The sequence below is a fragment of the Phocoena phocoena genome, chromosome 2 (assembly GCF_963924675.1).
Source record: "Phocoena phocoena chromosome 2, mPhoPho1.1, whole genome shotgun sequence".
NCBI lineage: Eukaryota > Metazoa > Chordata > Mammalia > Artiodactyla > Phocoenidae > Phocoena > Phocoena phocoena.
In genome coordinates this window covers 32,576,999-32,601,247 of record NC_089220.1, presented here as the reverse complement: position 1 = coordinate 32,601,247, position 24,249 = coordinate 32,576,999, and the positions used below count along the sequence as shown (strand labels likewise).

General features: G+C 43.3%; 1 protein-coding gene across 2 annotated transcripts in view; it reads right to left on the bottom strand.

The window, feature by feature from the left end:
• Window positions 1–1,498: 1,498 nt before the first annotated feature.
• Window positions 1,499–24,249, bottom strand: part of DCAF5 (DDB1 and CUL4 associated factor 5) — a 93,733-nt gene continuing 70,982 nt past the window's right edge. For both annotated transcript variants that reach the window (XM_065872207.1, XM_065872208.1), the window contains exons 7-9: window positions 23,890–23,956; window positions 9,524–9,651; window positions 1,499–3,271 (exon numbers count right to left, since the gene is read on the bottom strand). In XM_065872207.1, coding sequence (XP_065728279.1) covers window positions 1,499–3,271; window positions 9,524–9,651; window positions 23,890–23,956 — 1,968 coding nt within the window. The remainder of the gene's footprint in view (window positions 3,272–9,523; window positions 9,652–23,889; window positions 23,957–24,249) is intronic.

Sequence of the window (24,249 nt, the reverse complement as noted above, 5' to 3'; positions counted from 1 at the left end):
AGGACAGGTCCTTCCCTAAAAAGAACGCTGGATCAGTGAGGCCACACCAGTCACATGCTAGGTCCTCTCTAAGCCAGTGCCGCTGGTCTCCTAATTGTCTAGCACCTTCGTGCTCAAGAAAGTTGTAGTGTTCTCTCTCTCCCTCATTTCTTCCCAGTATTCTCCTGCCTTTTCATGACATCCACGCCAACAAGGTATCTGTCATCCTAGGTCTTCCCGTCTTGTACAGGCCTTCATTAATAACCAAGTGAGTATGACCACCACTGCAATGCTGAAAAGCTCCTGGTCTTTTCCTCTCTCAATCTTTACCTACCTTAATGAAACAGAGCCACTGACTCCTCTCTCCATACTCTCTGCCTCCTAACAGACCTACTCAATAAGAATCTGTTACTTTGAGATGCCTCCTGCTCTGCAAGATCCAGTCAGAACACCACAGTCTCTGTGGACAGCGGCAAGCCTGAGGGAAGATGCCAGTTCCACCAATTCTGACCATTTTGGGTTGAACTAAATGAAGGCAGTACCATACTCTGCTCTTTCCTATACTTCTTCATTAACGCACCTGTAACATTCACTTTAGTAGTCTGAGCACAAATCTCTTGAGAGCTGTCTTTCCCCTTCTTTCAATATGCCTAGATGCCACCACAGGAGTCAGGAAGAGCCTGCTGGCTTTCTGAGTGCCTCATAGGAACTAGCACCTAACTTGTTAAAGTGTTACCCACAACTAGTTATATTTTATGGCCTCCCTACAGTATGGTATTGCGCCATCGCTCAATTTGCAACCAGTGAAATTTATCAGGGGTCTATCTACGTTCTCTCAAATCTGATCTTAAGTGCTAACCTCTCATTAGCATTAAAAACGCTCCACTTTTAGTACATCTACATTAAATGATCAATGAAGAAGTGCTACTGAGAAAACATGGAAGATTTCTTTAAGAAAGGAACCATGCTTTCCTTTCCAGCACAGCCAGTGGGCTGAAGGCCTATTTCCATTCTCGTCTCCATTCTTTCCGCATAAATCCACTACTCACTGGCAACACAACCTGATTTAGCAGGCACTCATTATTAAGACCAGAACACCTATGGCATGTAAATGGGGTGAGATGGCAGAAAATACAGATCCATAGATCCTTTCTGATGGAGAAAAGAAAGAAAAGTCTGAGACAATGAGCTCACACATGCCAGCGCACACACACAAGAACAAGTCAAACATCTCAACGAGGATCTACTTTAACAGAATGTGCACAGGTACACTGTGCTCAAGTCTTACTAGAAAGGAGTCACTTGGATTTGTTTCCCTTTCTTAACACAGCACAGCCAGTGGCCAGCTAAACATCAGACCCATTGTTGAATAGAAGGGAGCAGCATCAGACACAAAGCTTCAGGCCCTGGTTTTATGTGCCTTTAATACTATTTTTCCTTTCCTCTGTGTTCACTAAACAGGATTTAAAAATTTTTATAAAGCTACTTTTCATAGCTTTTTGTTTTCCCTTTGTATTTATCATGTTTTTAATTTCTTCTCTGAGGAGGAATTCTCCGAATCTGTGTCTTCCAATTCGATTCGGTGCCTTTTGAGGCCACTATGGCCATGAACAGCCCTGCTGCTGTCTGTGTCTGGGGGGTCAGTGGGGTCCTCTCTCGTTCCAGCACTGGGGGTCTCACAGGCCATTTCAGACCCACAACAATCTTTGTGTAGGAGCATCGCTGTCAGGGACAAGTTATCATGATCAGTGTCCGAACGTCCTGGGGACGAGCAGGCCACCGCCTCCAGCTCCCCAAAGCTCTGCCCATTGCTGTGGGGATGAGGGGGCCGGGGGTGTAAGCGCCCATTGTTGTGGTTGGCACAGATGGTTTCGAGGCTCCTCTCCTCACTGTCATCAGACTGGGTCCTCAGACAGTTGCCAGACCCGCTGCTGAGAGCAGAGCCAGATGCCTTGGGGACAGGAGGGGAGGGTGGCTCCTCAGCCCGGCTGCTCAGGGCCTTGCTCAGGGCCTTTCCATTGAGCTTCTTGGTCTCAAAAGAGTGTTCTACAGAGCCACCAGTGTTACTCGTGTCCTGAGAGGTGTCCTCTGGTGCCTCAGCCCAAGGGTGACCGCTGGGCTCATGGCCTGGGCCATTGCTGGGATTTATGGCAGAAGTCCCTTCTTTAAAAGCGTCCTTGCTGTGGCCTGCGGGGGGCAGGTCCTGGCTCCTCTGGGCCATGGTCGTGTTTAGACAGGCTTCCTTACTGGAAGAAGGGGCTGGGTTGTCTTTGTGGCTGGTTCCTGCTCTCCCTTCATCTGCCTCCCCAGACACAAGCGAGCTCTCTCCCTCTTTGTTATTTGAGTAGGAGATATAGGAGTAGCGGAGCCACTTGTAAGCTTTATAAATCTTGCGCTCAACTGACTCTATGTCGGAAGTTGGCGATGCTCGGCTTGGCTGAATCTCCAGAGTGGACGTGCTCCGCTCAGGAGAGGAGGTGGGGGAAGAAGAGAGGTCATCTACTTTGATCTGGGGGTAATCATAGTTGTCTTCTCCAATGCAGGTGTCAGTGGGCTTGGTCGGGGCACCAGGCCTCTCCTCTCGAGGCATCTTCTGCCGGCGCCGCATGGCGTTCCGCTGCCGGGTGGACGCTCGCCGTTCATTCAGCTCCTCCTCATCCTCGGAGCTGCTGGGGCTGCCGGAGCTGCTGGACTCGTCTTCAGGGCTGGGAGACCGTGGCCGGGGGAAGAGATCTGTGTCCAGTTCAACCTCACAGGCATTCTCTTCTGAATCGGACTCGTTGGAAAGAGCCAGGAGGCGTTTGTCCTGGTAGCGCCGCAGGGCAGACAGGCGCTGCTGGCGAGTGGTGGCATCCTCGCATGTGGGCGGTGGCGGAGTTGAAGCCACCACATTTGTGGCAGTGACCCGCAGGGGCCCCAGGTGGAAGGCGCTGTCAGCAGACTCATCCACTGTGGGCGGAGGGGAGCGGGGCAGCGAGGCCGAGGACTCGGAGTCGGTGTAGCCCGAACGCTCACTGACCCCTGCGTGCAGCTGGAGGATGGTGCTTTCGCTGAGGTCGCTGTCTGAGTCGGAGCTCCAGCCCTCGATCTCGCGACGCACTAGGGAGTCAAAGAAGGCCATCATCCGGGGGTCTTCCTGCACAGACTGGTTGGCGTAGTCGTGGGACAGGCCACTCCCACTGTTCAGGACAAGGCTGATGTACTCTTCGTGGGTATAGAGACAGCGAGAATCATCCTCAATCCGACCATCCAGATCTCCGGTACATCCTGGCTGCTTGTATGGGCTCCAGATCTGCACAGAAGGCGAAAACAAAACCAATGAGGGCTGATTAGAATGTATTCTAAAGCTGTCGGCCATAAAGAACACTAAGGCAGATCTTCCCCAGACCCTCCCCGTCACTGAGCCAGGACTTGGTAACCAACTCTAAAAATATAATCCAGACTGGATTACGTGGGCCACATATGAAAATGGAAGCTTCCAGATTCAAATGTGGGACAAAGCACGGTCTAGGACACAGCATTAGCCTAGTTTCAGGAGACCCAAGTCCTGTCTCTAGGCCCAGGATAAACACACACCCTGTCTGCCACTACCCCTCTTCCCTTTAGCCTCTATTAGTAGCTTGGAAACTACAATAACCCCCTTCATAATCTCAGAGCACAAAGGATGACTTGAAGATGGGCCAATGTGTTCAAAGCTCTCAGAAGACTGGAGAGGTACCACTTTTCCAAAGTGAAAAGAGACCCAGCAGTCAGTCCTCTGCGACAGTTAATATTTCAGCCTATAACTCTACTTCTCCCCAACTGCAACATTTCTATTTTAAACTAATGGGAATTGCTTACTGGAGCTTGATAAGAATAGCCAGCTGCCTACACTGCAGTTCCCTCTTGGACGTGCAGGCATCAGTTACCCAGGAATCTGGGTTCTCTTAACCAGGGAGCTGCTGGCTTGCTCCCCAACTCTTCTGTTAGCTGCAGGAATAGGTAGGACACACCTTCCAAGACCACAGACCCATCCCTTAATACCCTTCCACTCCATGGTCAGAGACATGGGCGCATAGCCAAAAGGTGGCAGAACTAGGATTCAAACTAAGGTCTGTCTGAATGCAAAAGCCCAACTTTACAAGTTGAATAAGTTATGCAAAAACGATATCCAAGGTAATTAAGCTGTCACTGCAAATGAGAACGATGAGCTTCACCTGACTGCCAGACTGGTCCAGAGCAGCACAGAGAAGCTCAGTTACATCAGCTGGTAGTCATGGCAACTCAGATGCAATTCCAGATGATTTTCTTGCCTTGACAGGCTGGTGTCTATATTTAGATAGCACCCAACCCAGAAAACAGTGGCTCCTCATCCCCTATCCTCTATCAAGACAATGGCTTTGTTTCGGCAAAGCTGTCCAAGGACAAATTTGCCTTCTTGTAAGCACTGTTCCTGAGGCCCTTTCCTTCCGTGATTTACTTTGATCTCCTGGGAGACAGTGTTTCTTTGGAGGATCCCCAGTTCAAGAGGGGCTGAAGAAATCTTCTAGGCTAAGTGTCTTCACCAGTTCCCAACTCAGATTCATTCCTCCTTCAACTTTGTTCCCTGCCCACAACTCCTCAGGTGTTCTCCCATCTCCAGCTTCATAAACTTACCCAGGGGAGTTTTAAGGCAGTGGTTCTCAAACTTTGGCATGCACGTGAATTACCTGAAGAATAATTAAAATGCTGACTCCTGGGACATGCCTGGTGGCGCAGTAGTTAAGAATCTGCCTGCCAATGCAGGGGACATGGGTTTGATCCCTGGTCTGGGAAGATGCCACCATGGAGCAACTAAGCCCGTGTGCCACAAGTACTGAGCCTGTGCTCTAGAGCCTGCGATCCACAACTACTGAAGCCCGCGTGCCTAGAGCCCGTGCTCCACAACAAAGAGAAGCCACCGCAACGAGAAGCCCGAGCACTACAACGAACAGTAGCACTTGCTCGCCGCAACTAGAGGAAGCCTACACGCAGCAATGAAGACCCAATGCAGCCAAAAATAAATAAATAAATAAATAAATAAAGGTGTTTTATCTTAAAAAAAAAAAGCTGACTCCTGAGCCCCACCCTTAGAGATTCTGATTCAGTAAGTCATGGATAGGTTACCAGGGCTCTGCACTTTTACTTAGTACTCAAGGGGTAAATGGGGGGACCAACTTTTAAGAAACACTGGAATACAGTTAGCATAAAATAAGTAGCAGAAAATAAAGGCTTAGCCTGAAGCAATTCTCAAATTCTTTGTGAGACTCAATTTTCGGGAAACATTTAGACCCGGCCTTCAGCAATGGCCCAAGCTGTAAATGACTATCTCTCCCAACAGGTGTCTCTGGGAATAAAAGTTTGGTGGCTTAGAAAAAAACTGAGGGGGGGACTTCCCTGGTGGTCCAGTAGCTAAAACTCCACGCTCCCAATGCAGGGGGCCCGGGTTTGATCCCTGGTCAGGGACCTAGATCCCACATGCTGCAACTAAGAGTTCACATGCCACAACTAAAGACCCCGCATGTGGGAACAAAGATCCCGCCTGCTGCAACTAAGACTCAGCACAGCCAATTAATTAATTAATTAATTAATTAATTAAAAAAGAGAGAGACTGAGGGGTCCAATAGGCAAAGCCTTTAGGGTGTTTTGGGGTCTTAGTCTATATTCTGGGCTAAAGTTCTCACGCCCCCAGTTTAAAAATGGAAAATGTTACTAACCATGTTGCATAATATGAAATCTATATGTACTTCCCAGAAGCTCAGAATTTAACAGAATCACAAAATGTTAATGGTGAGATTCTTGCTGGCCCAACTATCCAACAAGCCTAGATTTTAATCTACTACCCAGCCTCCTATATCTTCACTTCAGGAATGAAAATCAAAATACTGAAAGTTGGCATTTATATGCGCTCTGGAATGTATTAAGCTGAGGTAGACTTTCATTCCTGAAGCTTGGAGTAATGGAACAAAACAACGCTGGATCAGGAGGCAAGAGTCTTGAATGTGGGTTCCCACACAGCTCTACTTCGCTGGTGACCGTGGGTGAAGCTCAGCTTCCTCATCTAAACAGTGAAATTAGATGGGTCTCATGCAATCCTAAGATTCAGAGCAAAACAAAACCCCTGTCCCAGACGGCGAGTCTTCAGTCCTCAAGGGACTTGCCACACAGCGCTGTGGGAACTAGGAGAACAGGTAGGAACCCGAGCCTCAACACTTCACGTGGCCCAGAGCAAATGACTTCATCCTTGAAACCTCTTTCTCAGCTGTAGAAATGAGAATGATAAAATGATATAACGTATACCAAAGCACCAATAACTGTGGTGCTTCCTCCTCCGCTTGGCAACTGAATACCTCAACTAGAAGGTCTGAGACTCATCCTCAAAGAGACTTTTGAACAGCAGAAGCATTGACCATCCCGATTATGTTAGTCCTTCCTCATCCCTAAAATATCAATTTCAAACATTTGTGAAATTGTTTGTTATTTTTCTTACACTGAAAGTCAACAACTCAGAAGTGAAGCAATGAAAACACAACTTCCTGTTGCATGTTAAGTGTGGCTAGATGTTTCTCTTCATGGGGGGGCAAAGTAGGAGGGATGAGAAAAGTAGGAGGGATGAGCAGCTTTCTCTTCAAGCCCAGTGAAAAGTTTAGCACAAGAGGCTGCTGAGGAAAAGGATGCAGTTCAATTCTTATTCAAAGCATCATCGAAATGGAAAGCAATTTAAGTAACAAGTGTTCTGATCTACACAGGTGACCATGACATGCTTGATGTAGCATCTCTAAGCCCTCTTCTCTCTTTGTGCTATCACACTAAATTTAGACATTTGCCCACCTACCAAGAAAAACTACACAGATAGAGACTTAAGCTGTTATTCAGGGATGCTCCACACTCTCTAATCCGGATTCCAAGACTTCCTGGGCCCACCTCTGGCCTACCATCCCTGCCTTACATCTTAGCCCTCCCTTTCTGTGCTCTTTACTTTGGCCAAATGATCATTTTCTAAACTGGTCCTACACTTTGCTGCATCTGAGCATTTATTCATGAACACACCGCCTGGAATGCAGTAGGTGATCAATAAATATTTATTGATTCAGTGAAATAATTAAATGTCCATTCTCTCTCCTTAGAATGGTCCTCCCATCTTACTCCTTTCTTTTCTTTTGCAGGCTTTTTCCTTCAAAATCTAGTTCAAGTATTACCTACACTGAGATTACCCCAGATGGGGAAAAAAATTTCCCCCTCCCCACACAGCACTGTTTCTATCTCTTATGTACTTATTGCATTTTTCATTACCTTTATTTCTTGTCTCTCCTACTGGGTCACCAATTCCCATGGGGACCTGCATTACCTTTCTTTCTTTGTGTTCCTCACAGGGCCTAGCACAAATTGCACACAGTAGGTATGGTTCACAAATACAGGGCGAGTAAATGAATATTGGTCTTTGAGGAAAAAAATGCCAGCATTTGCTCCATCTTGCTATCTCTTATACAAAATGAACCCCCTTTTTTGCTAAGTGTGGGCATTCAAGGGGATAGAAGACCTGTTATGGGTGAGAAGAGGCTGGCCCTGACAATAGGGACTCTTCTCCTCCAGGCCAGAAAGGCATCAGTAAAGGACAAGTCAGGGGGAAGGTGGAGTGAGTAGAGAGAGAGGTGGAGAGAGAAAAGCAGGCTGGACTAGAATATGGTGGAATGATGCTCTTTGAGCCATTGATCCTCTCAGAAACAGCAAACAAGAAAGTGACTTTTATTAAAATAGTCAGAAATTGTCAGGCACAGGTAACTTACAAGGCACTCTTAGGTGTCAAGTCACTGTTAGCGCCCTCACTTGACAGATGGGAGACAGACTCGAAGGGCTGCCCAAGGGTACTAACTGTACTGACTTAAGGTTTTAAATGGCTAAACATGCCTACTGGTGAGGCAATGTTCAGACCTCACTGGAACCTGAAAGCAGTGAGCTCCATAGTTTAGTCTGAATATTTTCACAGAGAAAATATTTTCTTCTCCTTCTTCTCTGAGAACTTGGCTAGTTTCCAACCTATGACCTTTCGGGTAAGGACTCCGGTTGATTAAACAATAATCGGGGAGACTTAGCACAGAAGCATCCCAGAGTGTACAGCCAAGCAGGAATCTCTGTTCTAAAGGAGATGCTCAAGCAGAGCTCCCTGAAAGAATGATGTCAATGGGCCTAGAGAGGACATGCTACTGTGCCAACCCATGAGTCACAGGCTGAAGGAGAAGGGAAAACAATGCAAGGGACAGGGGCAATTCAATGACTGCCCAAGTGAAGGACTACTGAGATGATCAAACCCAGCAGGGGCATCAGGCTGCCTGCTGTCTTCCCGCTAGCATGGTAAATGTGGCAGTATACTAGGAAGAACAAAGAACAGGGCTCTATGCTAGCCTTACCACTAATTAGCTGTATAATTAACCCCAGACAGTAAATTTACAATTTAAACCTCATCGTCTACAAAAGGAAAAGTCAGTAAAAATGATCTAGAAGTCCTGTTCTAGCCCTGTTTATTTATGGGTAAATAAATGTATGCAATCTTGAAAGTCAGCCCTGATCCACAGGACCAATAAAATCTAAATAAAGGAAGTTGGAATAAGGACAAATAAAAATATTGACCCATACTCCAACATTACATTTTTGATAGCTTCCTCTGCCTCAGATACAAGTTGTATAGTTTTTTGGGTTTTTTTAAAGAATGAAAGAAAATGAAAACTATCAATTTGTTACAAATCAATTTTTACTTTTCCCCTGAAACTCCCCTCAGGTTTTCAATGTCATTTTGGGGAAAAAAAAGAGGAGTTTTATGTTTTGCTGGGGAGGGGGGATATCATCTATCCTTATTTAATAGTCAAGTTATTACAGGGTCCTCAAGAATTTGTCATTTGCCCTGAACCCTCATTTTCTGAGATGTGGAAAAGGGTTACTAGCAACTGGAATGTGAGTGATGGGCAGCGGGCCATCCTTCCGTGGATGCAGGCCAGGCTGGGTCTCTCAGTTGCAAGCTCTAACAATATTCCTTGGCAGGGTTAAGTTCATTCAGTCAATGTGCAGCTGATGCAAGTGTTTAGCCTCAATCACAACCACACGCAGTGGCTGATATGCATGTGGTTGTGATATTTTGATATGTCCTGAGACAAGTGAGCTATGGTTCCGGTAGTCACTTAGTTATGAGGACGGCAATTAAGGAAAAGTGCACACAGAGTAACTTTGGGGATGATAGCTTCTTTACCTCCAGATGGGGTTTGGAAAGCAGAATTCATCAGACTCCAGATCAGAGACCATGGAAATGTAGTGGCATACAGGTAGTATCTAGTTTTAAAACCTAGTGATTATTTTTTAAAATGGCCCTGAAAGGAGGGTTTTAAAACCACCCTCTTTAACATCAAGTTTTCCATATTTTATAATATGTCAAAACAATTGAGAATTCTGATAGACCTTCAGTATGTTTAGCTATGAGGTCCTACATACATTCAGTTTTTTCCACTTACGAATTGCAATAATTTCTCTAAAAGGACAAGAGGGTAAGGTGCCTCACCTTGATGATCTTTTCTACACCAGAAGAGCAGATCATGTAGGTGTGGGGGTTAAATCGGACCTGGTTCACAATAGACCGATGCCCTTTCAGCACCATGAAGGCTCCGTTGACCACCCTACCAATGCCACCTGGGAAGACAGAAGGAAACAAAAATCAAATGACGAAACAGATGGCAGTAAACAGGTTCCAGTAATGGCAAACAAACAGCTCTGAACCAGAGCCGAGATATTTTATTAACTATACCACCAGCAGAATGCTTAATCTTACAGATAAAGATGCTATGGAAAGAAGGAAGATGAAATATCTCTCGGCATATGTGCTCTTACCAAGAGCCTTTATTTAGTCTTTAAGCATTGCCCACGCCCACCCACTGCAATTCCATTGTCAATGAAGCCACAGCCACTTAAAACATTTCTCAAGGTTTTGATCCCCAAGATAGAATCCAAGTGTTACCTTAAAAAAGGCCAGTCATAAGCAAAATGAGACTGAACTGCTTGAGAACAGGTGGCAGCTGAGCCAGGGACATGCAGAACCAAAAGCATGTAATTACTTAAACGTGCAAAAAAATCTCTGATCCAGTTGCCCTCATTTTCTATAATGAAAACAGCAAACAAACAAAAACCTCTGGGAAAATAATAGAGAAAATCCCTTCTTCACTCTGATGGCAGGGAGAACTAAGGATAAAGAAAGGAGATATGGGTCACTTTCATAATAAGCAGAGCCCAGGTATTGAGAATTAGAGAGTGTGGGCCTTAAATACACCATGTATGGAGGCCATTGATAGAAAAGCTGTATCTTAAGGACCATCCTGTAGGCTTTCTTCTTCAATGATGGCGAAAAGTACCAGAGGCCTAGAACTTATAGACGAAAATGTCATCATTTATGAACTCGGGACAATCTCAAAGGTTCAACTTCACTGGTAAGGGCATCACATTCACACAGAACAAATGCACCCAAGTTCTGAATAAGGTCGCTTCTGAGCAGCCATCAACAGCTCAGTACACACCAACTGGCAAAATGTGATGCATACAGACACAAACAAATGAGTGTTCATTTATTTAAGCAATGAGTGCCTTCTTAGACCCTACCAGGAGCATGGCACCACTAGGGCACAAAGTACCATCACGCACTATCTCAGCTCCACACGCCTCCATCCCAGTCCCAACTCCACCTTGTTTAAACATTTATTCCAAACGTTTCTCATCTCAGTATCTGGAGGGAAAACGGCCAGAACAACATCCCTTTTCCAGAAATAATCTGGTTCTGCAGAAGGTGTCTTCTGCTTTTGGCCTCCTGACAATTCCTCCTTCACCTCTTCTGCCTCATGAAAGATATCCCTCTTTATTGACGTGTACATATCTTTTTTTTTATGACAGCAAGAGGTTTCAGACTGTACTGATTTGCTCCTTGGTGGTGCCAACTTGGCTAGCACCAGGTGCTTACTCTACTTTGCGAGTGACAAAAATACCCTTTGCCTAAATTTTCCCCCATGTTTGACATTATTAATATTTGAATTATTCAGGATGGATAATGTATTTAGAGCCATTCATATTTCAGCCCAACATCATCATGTTTGTTAATAAACTATAAAGGAGAAGAAAAGTAACTAGGACATAGGTGTGTTTTTATGGAGACAAAGGATCAGGAAAGGTTTAAGCACCAAAGGTAGGCTGCCTTGATGGGAACCCCTAGGCAGCCTGAGTGCACTAGGTTCCTAGGGTGGAGTGGGAGGAGGGGAAGGTAACCTGAGCCTAGTCAAAGTACAAAGAAACTTGAGAGAATTAAGGAAAAGGGATCCATGGGAATCTAAAACAGTTGTCTCAATACAGTGATCTCACCACCCCAAGGAGTTCCTTTGGGTGAGTTTCTTTTCTACATATGGTTGATTCAACAAGTAGCAGTCCTGCTCATGGATCTCTTCTCAATTCTATGTTTCCAACATCCTACTCCTATTCATACCCACACTGGGGTGGTCACTAGCAAAGAAACTTATGGTTGAACCTAGTACCAATCTCTTGTTTAATCCTTCTGCCTCTAAGAAAAAGAATTTAAGTGACTCAGAGAATTTCAGTGACTTCTTCCAAGTAGCTAGTAAATGGCAGAGCCAGTATTTGAACCAGAGTCTGTTTGGTTATAATGCCTAATATCGTTCCCTCTGTAACAGTGGCATTTAAGAGATGAAAAGGTTTGAACAGGGGTGGAGTCAAAAGGTTATAACTGATTTCTAAATCCTTCTGGCAGTCATTGTACAAGTTGATTTTCTTTTTAAGTCCTAAATTTAAAAGAGGGGAAGAAGATTCTATCCAATGGTATTGTGATTGCAAGCTCTACAGTATCAGCACAGGACATTTCACCACATTGCCAACACTGAATAGTCTATGAGAGCAGAACTGGATCTCTTGTACACCCAGAACCTGGGGTGCAATGCCTGAACTAAAGCAGGAACTTAGTAAAACTAAAGCAGGTATCCATTGTTAAATGGATAGTGTTTCAGGAGAGGGCAATTCTAGAATAAGTACCACCAAAGGAGGACAGTTAGAAGGTCTCATGTCTTAAAGAATCAGCTACCAGAGAACTAAAGTTTATCAACTAAACCAATCTTTCTGTCAAAGATGACTTAGAATACAATTACGATAACTTTCATATCTAAGGAATAACTGAAGGGTATCAATGCTTGAAAATTCAAACCATGGAAAAACTGTTTCTAATGCTCTTTCAAGCACTGTGACTTCATCTGGTTTCTCTTCTTGGCAGCAATTTTAAAAAAAAATAAATTTATTTATTTTTGGTTGTGTTGGGTATTTGTTGTCGCACGCGGGCTTCCTCTAGTTGTGGCTAGTGGGGGCTACTCTTCATTGCGGTGCGTGGGCTTCTCATTGTGGTGGCTTCTCTTGTTGCGGAGCAACAAGGCTCTAGGCACGCAGGCTCAGTAGTTGTGGTGCGCGGGCTCTAGAGTGCAGGGTCAGTAGTTGTGGCACATGGGCTTAGCTGCTCTGCGGCATGTGGGATCTTCCCAGACCAGGGCTCAAACCCGTGTCCCCTGCACTGGCAGGCGGATTCTTAACCACTGTGCCACCAGGGAAGTCCCTTGGCAACAATTTTAATAAGAGATTATTTCTCCTTCTTCCTACCCAAATGTGTACCCAGAAAATCTGAAAATGAAGAGGAAGTCAATAGAGCCAAGAGACAGAAGGTGAAAACAGGTACAGGAAGTATTGCTGCCATCTGTATAAGGTAACCCAGGCTGCGTACAGAGAATCATAGCAATGAATGGGCTTCAGAGAGGTTCTCTATAGTCCCTCTCCTGGTTTCCAGGCTTCAAGTAATTGAATACAGCTGCTACTGTACAGTTTACATACAATGATTTTTAGAGAATAGATGTTTTATCAGTTCTGGAGATTTGTATATACCAGATAAATTTCTTTAGTCTGAAATGGCTAATGTCAAGATGCCAATACCAGTACGACCTTGGGGCCTCCTCTCCTCCATTATCTAACCAGAGCCTGCTCATCAACAGGAGAATCGAGTTGGAAAAAGTTAGGTGGGGAGTATTTTTGCCAAGAACTATATAACCGGGCTTCCCTGGTGGCGCAGTGGTTGAGAGTCCGCCTGCTGATGCAGGGGACACAGGTTTGTACCCCAGTCCGGGAAGATCCCACATGCCACAGAGTAGCTGCGCCCGTGAGCCATGGCCGCTGAGCCTGCGCGTCCAGAGCCTGTTGCTCTGCAACGGGAGAGGCCACAACAGTGAGAGGCCCGTGTACCGCAAAAAAAAAAAAAAAAAAAAAAAAAAAAAGACAGATATTGGTATAGGAAATGCTGGAAGCATGGGAAAACTTCATCTGGTAGCTCTAGACTCGAGTAGCAAACAAAAGCCTGCAGAACACACTGACAGGGCACAATGGGAAGCAAGGACATAAAGGAGTGGTACTACTTTGCAGGAAAAGAAGTAAAAAAATCAGGTAACAATGGTTATTGCCATGATGCAATGGACTTCAAATCTCTGTAATTACCTAGTCCTTCCCTAAGCAATAAGACTTGGGCTTGGTGATATTCACCAAAGAATCCAATGGTTAATTCAGTTCCCATCCTAACTCGTCTTATTTGACTTATTAGCAAGATTCAACAGAATTGCCTCCCCTTTGGCACGCTTTTTTCACTGCCCTCCTAGGATCACCCTCTTTTGGTTTTCCTGCTACCTCACTGGTGACTCCTTGTTGATTTCCCTTTTTGGCTCTTCTCCCTGGCTGTTTTTTGGGGGCTACTCAGCGCAGCATGCAGGATCTTATTTCCCCGACCAGGGATCGAACCCATGTCCCCTGCAGTGGAAGTGCAGAGTCTCAACCACTGGACCACCAGGGAAGTCCCCTCCCTGCCTTCTTAACATAAGAATGCCTTAGGGCTCAGTTTTTGGTCCTCTTCTCTTAAACTACCTATACTTCACTCACTGCTGATCTCAGTCACTGGTGTTCTCATCCAGTCTGTGGCTTTAGATACTACCTATATGATATCAAAAAAATTTTTATCTCTAGTCCAGGTCTTTCTTGAACTCCAGACCTCCATACCTCTAACATCCAAAGTGTTTATTCAACAACTCTACCTGGTTGTTTAAGAGAGATATTAAACTCTACCTGCTTTCCCTTTCTCCCCCAATCTAATCTATTAGGAAATCCTGATAGCTTTACTTTAAAAAAAAAAAATTTATTTATTTAGGCTGTGACAGGTTTTAGTTGCGGCATGCGGGCTTCTTAGTTGCAGCATGCATGTGGCATCTAGTTCCCCGACCAGGGATCGAACCCGGGCCCCTTGCATTGGGAGCGTGGAGTCTTAGCCACTGGACCACCAGGGAAGTACCCCCTCCCCCTTTTTTGGCTTTACTTTCAAAATATATCTAGACTTCAACCCCTATTACCTTGGTTCAAGCCACCACCACAGCTCACCTGTGTGAGAGAATCCTACTAGTTCTCCTCATTTCTACCGTTGGCAGCCCCACTCCCACTATCTACCCTCAACTCAGTAGTCAGAGTGATGCTGTTAAAATAAGTCAGATCATGTCAATCCTCTGCTCAAAATTCTCTAATGGCTCCCCACGTCACTCACAATAAAAGCCTACATGATTGGACACCCTATACCCCATTTACCTCTATGACTAAGCCCTACTATTCTCCCCTCAGGCACATTCTCACTTCAAAACCTTCACACTGGTTCTACCTGAAATGCACTTACCCCAGATTTCTGCAAGGCTCTCTCACCAATTTGAGGTTTTGTTCAAATGTGACCTTCTCAGTGAGGACTATACTGAATATCCTATCTAAAATTACATTTCCCTGACTCTGTTCCCATACCACTTTCTATCCCCCTTATTCTGCTCTATTTTTTCTTTTTCCAAAGCACTTCTAACCTTTTAAACATACTATATAATTTACTGTATCTATTGTTAATTGTCTGTTTCCCCTGCTAGAATGTAAGCTCCATGATGGCAGGGCTCTTTTGTTCTTCTGCTGTATCCTAAGCCTCTAGAATAGTCTCTACCTAGTACATGGTAAATTTTCAACAAGTATCTGATGAATGAACGAAAAGGTGTGAGTGTATTAGACTGCGGAATATAAGCATGCAGGAAAGAACCCAATCTCCATTAGTGGGCTTCACCATCCAACATGCGGATTACCCAAGTGTCTTTCTCCATCTTCCTGCTGTCAACTTTGTGTGTTTCTTTTATTGTGTTTTGACTATAGTTAAGAGCAGAGAAATAAAGTAGCTAAGATCCTACTTATCCTTCACAGTCCTCTGAAGGCTAATTCCATGAAAGCTTCACTGATGCCCCGAACCTCTTCAAGCCCTCCTTAATCATCGTTTTTATGGGCTTTGGATCCATTTTTAAATTTAGCGTGCCCATACACACATACCCTTTTCTCATCCCTCTTAGACTGGAAGTTCTTGGAAGGCAAGAAAGGATTCATTTTTCAATCACCCATAGGATTTGCATAATGTTTTATCTGAGGATACTCAGTAAGTGAACAAATTAAAGTAAATCTCATTATTTCCTCTGGAACAAGGCTTGAAGCAGAAGGCTAAAGCTGTTATCTACCAAAAGGAGGTTTGGTAAGTACCTGTCCAGGCAATTAATCTATTTCATTCCTGACTCCACTGGTAGAGTTAATGAGGAGCCATGAGGGGCAAGGGACTCTTTCTTTTCCTCACATATCTAAAAGAGTTGTCCAAACAACCTCTTAGTAATTCCAAAAGGCCCTAGTGAACACTCCCAGGGCTCCAAGTTTCAAACCATAAAGAGAAATACAATCAGGGTACTGACAATACAGAGAGAGCAGTGGCTGCCTCCTGAGGATCCTGTAACCACTTAAGAGTTAAGAAAAGCCAGATGGGACAGCCAGTGCTGTCAGTAAAGCTCAAAGAGCTCCACAGACAGCAATGCTTAATTGTACAAAAAAAGTCAATTACACTAAGTTCTTCTTTCATCTGTACTTCACATGTGTTTGCAACCAACTACTTGTGGCCAATTAAAAACAGCTGTTCTTCCTATTACATGGGAGGAAAAAGCAGATGCCCAGGCCTAACTCACTGAGAGTAAATGCATGTCTAGAAAAAGGAGTAGGCACACGTATGCAGGCCCATGGAAATACATTTACAGCTGTTTCCAGCCGACTTCAACAGCCTACTGTCAGTGGGGGGTGGCTGCAGTGACCTGGCAGTGAAGCTGCATGTTTTCCCCTCTATTCAGGGAAAAAACTGTCGTATAACTTCCCCCCTCTTAAACTACTGATGAGTCAAGAGCAGCCTTGATGCAAGAAAATCTCAACTGACCATTCAGGAGGGCACCAGATGAGCACCATGGCTTGGTCTCTAAGGAGTTTTTCAGAGGCAAGTTAAAAGGGAGAAAGCTTTTAAAATGAGGAACAGCAACATTTAGTAGCTACTGAGCACCCTCACAATATCCCTAAGAAAGCAGATATCATTACTACTGTTGTTATTGTTTGCATTGTTAATATTCTTATTTTACAGATGAAGAAAGTTTGGCAAGATTAAACCATTTTTCCAAAGCCTCCAACTAAGAGACGAATGCATCAGGAATTTAAACCCAGGCCTACCAACTCTATTACATTCTGCTTCTTTCCATAAATAGTAAGGTCTTAGTGTAGAGGCATATCTCAGGGGAAGCAATTCTATCAGTGAAAACCCTAAAGTCCTTTCCAACAAGAATTAGGGAAAAGGGAAGGAGAAGGCCGTATGAATATTTTCCAGAGACACCAACATCTACCAAATGTAAACCCATTACACGTCTATTACCTAGGTTACTAGGCAGCAATGCTCTGGAAATTATGGATCTATGGGCATTGATCTTACACACAGCAGTAACAATGTCTTACATTTGAAAGCACCTAGTTTTCAGAAAGCCTCCAAGGCTGTTAAGTCATCCACAATATGAGGTGGTAGGGCGGGGGGTGGAGGTAGCAATTTTACAGAAGAAACTGAGACTCAGACAACTGCTATTATATAACCTGCCTAGAATCACTCAATCATTTGGTTACTGGAAGTACTGCAGACTTTAATCCAGGTATGATCTTAAGCCTAACGCTCCTTCCCATACACCATACTGGCTCTATAGATAATGGCCAGCCTGTTAATTTTATCTTCAGAATTATCACATAGAAACAGATGCTCCTCCTACGTACTTCGTAGGTGTAAAATATATTCTGATGGGCTTCTTTGCTACAGCAAAATCCCCAGTTCCTTCCTCTGATTTTTAAAGAGGTTTTGAGAAATGAGTAATTATTTGACATCAACTAAAAAAATTGAGCCTAATCCTCCAGGTAGGAAGTTTTACAGTGGGTATTAGTTCTTACATCTTGAAATGATTGAGGAAGCCCTATGTGAATTACTTAGCCAACTGGCTAATTCTGTGTTGTTTATATAATAAATAAACTTCATCTCTTTGGAGTTTGTGTAGCAAAAAAATTTCTCCAGTGATTGTCAGTCTTTCTGAACAGGAGAATGGAGAAGAAAAAGATGCTCTTGCTTGTGGCTCACACTGAGAAGCACACAGCAGGTATTCAATAAATGCAGATTGTGTGTCATCTGATTATGCCATTAAGGCATATAACAACAAGCCAGCTTCCTCCCATAGCCTGCCTCAGTATCTTACTTTCAACTGGCATGAACAGAGAGAGCGAGCTCAGCCTTTTCCAGATTTGTTTAAGTCAAAATGGCAGTAGATTAGATGAGGAATTTCCTGACAGATTTTTCGTTATCTAAGCATTCAAAGCTAGAACACGAGGCCACATTTAGCCCTTTTATGTTTGGCTTGCTGAACCTTTCTAAATGTTTTTAAAAACTATGAACTGCCAACATTTAAAAATAGAGAGCCTACATATAAGAACTTTCTAATCACTGGAGTTGCCCTGGGGCAACAAGCACCCTATCATGGGGGGCAACCTAGCAGAGGGTTTAAGTTATTCCTAAATAAAAGTGTACTTTAATATATGTAAGTTATAACTCAAAAAAAAATTATTGTGGGGATATGTATGTGAACAGAAAATTCTACAGACCACTGATCTGGGCTAAAAACATGCAGCATGTGAATGCTTCTGCTGGGATATCATGTTTTCATTTTTATTCATTTAAGAAAATTTTCTTTTGTGATTTATTCTTTGTCCAATGTTTATTCACTAATTTTTTTCTTTTTCTTTTTTCATCAAGGAGTATAAAAAGGATACAGAAAACAGCATAAAAAGTATAGCTTAGGAGCTTCCCTGGTGGTGCAGTGGTTGGGAGTCCACCTGATGATGCGGGGGATGCGGGTTTGTGCCCTAGTCCGGGAGGGTCCCGCATGCCGCGGAGCGGCTGGGCCCGTGGGCCATGGCCGCTGGGCCTGCACGTCTGGAGCCTGTGCTCCGCGGCGGGAGAGGCCGCGGCAGTGAGAGGCCCGCGTACCGAAAAAAAAAAAAGCATAGCTTAATGAAGTTTTTTAAGGTGAACACCTGTATAACCCAGGTCTCAAGAAATGGAATTTTTCCTGGCCATTCAGAGGCCTCTATATGCTTCATTCCTATTACAGCCCCTTCCCTCCCCTAAAGAAATCATTATCCTGACTTGTACATTAATCGCTTCCCTGCTTTTAAAAATAATTTTATTCATCCAAGTATGCATTCCTAAATAGTTTATTTATTTATTTATTCTTGGGTCACACCGTGCAGCTTGTGGGATCTCAGTTCCCCGACCAGGGATCGAACCTGGGCCTTCGGCAGTGAAAACTCGGAGTCCTAACCATGGACTGCCAGGGAATTCCCTTCTAAATACTTTAGTTTTGCCTGTTTTTTGTTTTAATGTATCTTTTGGGTTTCTTATACAATAGATTTTCTCCTGTCCATCCTTCCTTTTCTCATCAAAATGTAAATACTTGTTGAAGAACACAGATCATTTGACCTATATCCTCACAACATAGTACAGAACACTCCTCTGTCCTCTGTGCTACCTGCAAATTGAAAGCTGGATCCTGAGGTCTCATTAGATTCAGGGTTATTTTATTTTGCAAGACCTTAGGCACCATCGTGTCCCTTCATCAGGAGACTCTTAATGTCTAGTTGCCTTTCTTTTTGTGATGTGAACAGCTGTAGATGCTCAATGTTTAGAGGCATTAATTCACTGAGGGCTGCTAAGTGATTATATTAAAATTCTATAATTTCTTTTTTCTAAAATGTCTTCTATTTTACCTATAATTTTGAAAGATATTTTCCCTGGATTCTAGGTTCCCTAGAATTCTAGGTTGGCAGGTTTTAATTCTTTAAGCACTTTAGGGTTATCATTCTACTATATTCTGGCTTCCATAATTTGACCATCAATCTTATTGTTGCTTACTTACAGGTAATTTGTCCATTTTCTCAGACTGCTTTTGGGCTTTTTCTCATTATCTTTCGTTTTCAATAGTCTGACATGATATGCCTAGGTGTGTTGTATTTATTTATTCCGCTTGTGGTTACTGAGTTTCTTGAATCTGAGAATTGGCATATTTCATTTGTTCTGGAAACTTTCAGTCATTATCTCTTCATATATTGCTCTGCTTCACTTTCTCTCTCTTATCCTTCTGGGATTCCAATTTCATATGTTAGATCACCTGTGTCCCACTTGTCTCTTACACTCTCTGCTTTGCTTTTTCCATTCTCCATTCTTATCGTCCTTCAGTTTGAATGTCTTTTATTGACCTGTCTTCTCTTCACCAAGCCTGTCCTCTCAAGGTTAAACAAATCCAAAAAATTCTTAGTTTTAGACATATTTTTCAATTCTACATGATTTTTTTTTCTAGGTAGATTCCAATTCTCTGTTGAAATTCTCCATCTTTTTATCCATTTTGTCCATTCATCATTTCTATTTTCTTTATCACATTTACAACATTTCAAGTTCCTGACTGTTTGACTTCAATATTTAGATAATATTGTGGGTTGGCTTCTTTTGATTACTGACCACATTTTCATGTCTCATAATTTTTTTATTGTATGCTGGACATTGAGGATAAAGAACCATGGAGACTGCTATGGACTGAACTGTGTCTCTTGCAAATTCGTATGTTGAAGCCCCAACTCCCAATGTGACTATTTGGAAAGAGGGGCTTTAAGGAGATAATTAAGGTTAAACAAAGTCATAAGGGAAGGATTCTAATCCAATAAGACTGACATCCTCATAAGAAGAGGAAGGGACACCAGCGATGTATGTACACAGAGAAAAGGCCATGTGAGAACACAATGAGGAGGCAGTCATCTGCAAGCCAAAGGAGAGAGGCCTCAGGAGAAATCGAACTTCTCAGAACCTTGATTTTGAACATCTAGCCTCCAAAACTGTGAGAAAACATGGTTCTGATGTTTACAGTCTGTGGGATTTTGTTATGGCAGCCCTAGCAAACTAATAGAGATGAAAGCTGTTTCCTCCATATGCATTTACCCATTCCACCCTTGAGAAAAGAAGGGGCTGATCACCCTCAATCCAATCAGAAGGAACCAGGTCAGCACTGGGTTGAATAAGTCTACTTCTTCTTTTTTTAAAAATATTTATTTGGCTGCATCTGTTCTTAGCTGTGGCATGTGCAATCTTCGTTGCGGCATGCAGGATCTTTCGTTGTGGCGCGAGGGCTTCTCTCTAGTTGTGGCACGGTGGCTCTTTAATTGTGGCGTGTGGGCTTAGTTGCCCCACGGCATGTGGGATCTTAGTTCTCTGAGCAGGGACTGAACCCGCGTCCCCTGCATTGGAAGGCAGATTCTCAACCACTGGACCACCAGGGAAGTCCCAAGTCTACTTCTGGTTTCAAATGTCTCAAAGGCGAGACCTGTGGCATGCTTGTTGCAGATCTCTTCCACTAATGGAAGTTCGTGTCCTACTTACGTACCAGGAGATTGTAGGATATTACACTCGGCCTTTCTGGCCCAGCTCCATCCTCAAGTGTAGTCCTTTTGGACTTTTGATGGAGAGCCTGTCAAACCTCTGTTCTCTGCTCTGAACATTCTGTTCTTTGGAGGTTTTAATCTTACCTCTTTATCATCCTTTCCCAAGTAGGTTCAAAATGCCCTGTGGAGCAGGACCTTCCCACTAGGGGAACTTGGTCTCCTAAGCACTGTATACTATGGGCATTTCATTCTGCTTTCCAGCCTAGCCCCCTAGCTCCCAGGGCAACCCCAGCACCCAGCAAATGTCCTATAGGGAAGACTGGTCATGTGTTTGGGGTTCCTCTAGAATCCAGTCTATCCTATCAACACATGTGGCCATCGAAAACTCTGATTTCTTTTGACCCTGGTAGAGTCTGTCCATGGCAGCCCAAACTACAGCCTGTACATAGATGCCCTCAGGAAAGAACATGGCCAGCACCTTCTGCTCAGTTAGGAAGGGCTCTTCCTTCTTCTGAACTTCAGTTCTCCTCGCAGACTTTGTAACCACAGCTCTCTGACATCTTTAAAAATATGCCTTTTGTAATTTGATTTTTGTACTTATTGCAATAGGAGCTACCTACTGCATCCTATGTGGAATCTGACGTCTTACAATTTATTTTTTAATAGAAATTTTATATCATTCCCTTTTCCTCCTGGAAATAATATTTCTACTTTACCTACCTCCCCCCAAATTTCAACCTAATATATTTTAATGAAAATCTATCATAGTTTCACCAATAAAAATATAATTACAAACTTAAAATTTTCTTTATTTACTGTGACTGTGTACTTAGAGACTGTAAGGCTCTAAGTGTTAACATTTCTGTATTGGATTTGAGTTACCATTACAATACTTACTGGAACACAATTGATCAAAACAGATATACTTTTAATGTTTTATAAAAACCAATTATTATAAAAAGGAGCAATTTATTGTAAGTGCCTAAGAAGATAAGGTAGAAGATGGTGGAGGGTTGGGTTATAGCCCTATGATTAAAGGATACTTCCGCTTTTTTGGCATCTTAGAGGTTTTTACACCTTAAGGGCAGTGCACCATGCCAAGGTTCAAGTGGCCAGAAATTTCTGGAGTACTTCCAATTTTCTGGTGTTTTTTGTTTGTCTGCTTATTTGTTTGTTTTTCTGTAAAATGGGGGAAGGACAAAGGGAAAAGGGGAGGTGGGAAAGGACAATACACATGGAATCTGAGAATCTAGAAATGGATTCCTTTAAACCAGCTGTGCCTATACAATCCTTGGAAGGTCCAGGCACCCATTTCCCAGTTTTGATACTGGAATCCTAAATCAGCTATGAGGGTCCCTGTCAACCCAGAGATTGCACACCCATCTACATATAAAGACAGCCTAACAGTGGCCTGTACCCTAAGTCAGTACAGAAATCATCAGGAGGTGAAAAAATCTACAATACTACTGCTAATTCTTTCCCCTTCTCTCAATACAAACATGAAAAAGATTCCAGAGGACAGTCCTGGGGGAGGGGATGATCCACTTTCTGTTTTAAAAGCCACACTGACTTAATAATGAAAAGCTTTTCAAGATCAGGTAAAAGATACAATTAAGCCCATAGATTATTTCTCAGCTAATCAATCTAGGACTTACGGGGGTAGGAGACTTAAAACAGAACTATCTCTAGTGCTGGAACATCACTTTCTGTTCAGATAGACTGTTGCTGTCCCATCTGGTAGTGCTTCAAAGGTAAGATGCTTCACTCATGCTTTCCAAATTCCAGAAGGGGAAAAAGGTCTTTTGTAACTTGTTTAGTAACCAGACCACAGCAACGGGATAGTTTCCAAAAGTAAGCCTCAACAAGTTTTGAAAGGCAGATGTTAGGTAACAATATTGTTAATTCAGCAATAGGCAAGCCAACAACTTTCCTAAACTCTGAGCACTAGACACATCTTGTGTAATATAATCAGCACAGTCCTCTATTACTTTCCTGATGGCCATTTTCCAGTTTGATGCCATGTATCACCTGGAGCAGACGGCTGTACTGAGCTGTCCTGAGAACAAAAAATAGACATTTTTCTACCAGTAGGAAGCAACCAGTGTAACACTCATCTGAGCACGTGAGGACACTATTATCAAGAATGAAGAGGGTTCCCTGGTGGTGCAGTGATTGAGAGTCCATCTGCCGATGCGGGGGACACAGGTTTGTGCCCCGGTCTGGGAAGATCCCACATGCCGCGGAGCGGCTGGGCCCGTGAGCCATGGCCACTGAGCCTGCGCGTCTGGAGCCTGTGCTCCGCGACGGGAGAGGCCACAACAGTGAGAGGCCCACGTATCGCAAAAAAAAAAAAAAAAAAGAATGAAGAATGGTCTGCACTGCCTGAAAGCTCAGATGGCCTAGATCCAAATTTATGGAAAGCAGCAGGCTCTTTTTCAGAATACATCTAGAGCAAAAGCAGAAATATTTCTTCCTAATTTCTCTCATGTCTGGGGTTAGCCAAACTCCAGGGAGTATATCTGTCCATCAACAAAGAAAGTTTCCCTTTACCTAACATCACCAGGGAGGCTAAAAGAAAGGCAGAGGCCCTACCAACTGTTTGTAGAGTCATAAGCAGGAATGTGCACATGAATAATAAAGGAAAAGCATGTAAAAAGCAAGGTAATAATACTCCAAGTGTGAAACAGGAGAGAGGAAAATGGACATAAAGGAGATCTATGAAGTCTAAAGAAAAGTTCTTAGGAGGAAAAAAATCTGAGCATGATTATGTCAGATAAGGGTATGCATGAAGGTTATAGCTAAATTTGGCTCCTAATTTTTATTTTAAAATTTACTTTGGTCACTTTCCAAAAAATTTTTTGTATTAAAAGAGAAATATCTTCCTCTACTGCTAAAGATCTGCCCTTTCAGGGCACAGCATGCAGGAGGTCAATAGAGCCAACATTAGCAGCAGGTTCACACTCGGGATACACTCACCTGCTTCTGGATCTGCAGGAATTCTCCACATGTACAGGTTGAAGTCATCAGAACCTGAAAGGATATACTGTTGGGACAAAAAAAAAACTATTTATTACTTATGCATTGACTGATTATCTACCTATCTATCTATACAGAAAAAGGTTTTTAAAAATAAACAAGATAAATGAACATATATTCATAAGGCACCACAGAGCAAACACTCTCTTAAAAGTATTTGCAAATCAAAAGGCTAATTGGCTAAAACTTGGCAACAACCAACCAACCTGATTTAAAAACGGGCAAAAATGGGCAAAGGACTTGAACAGACATTTCTCCAAAGAAAATATACAAATGGCCAATAATGTGAAAAGATGTTTA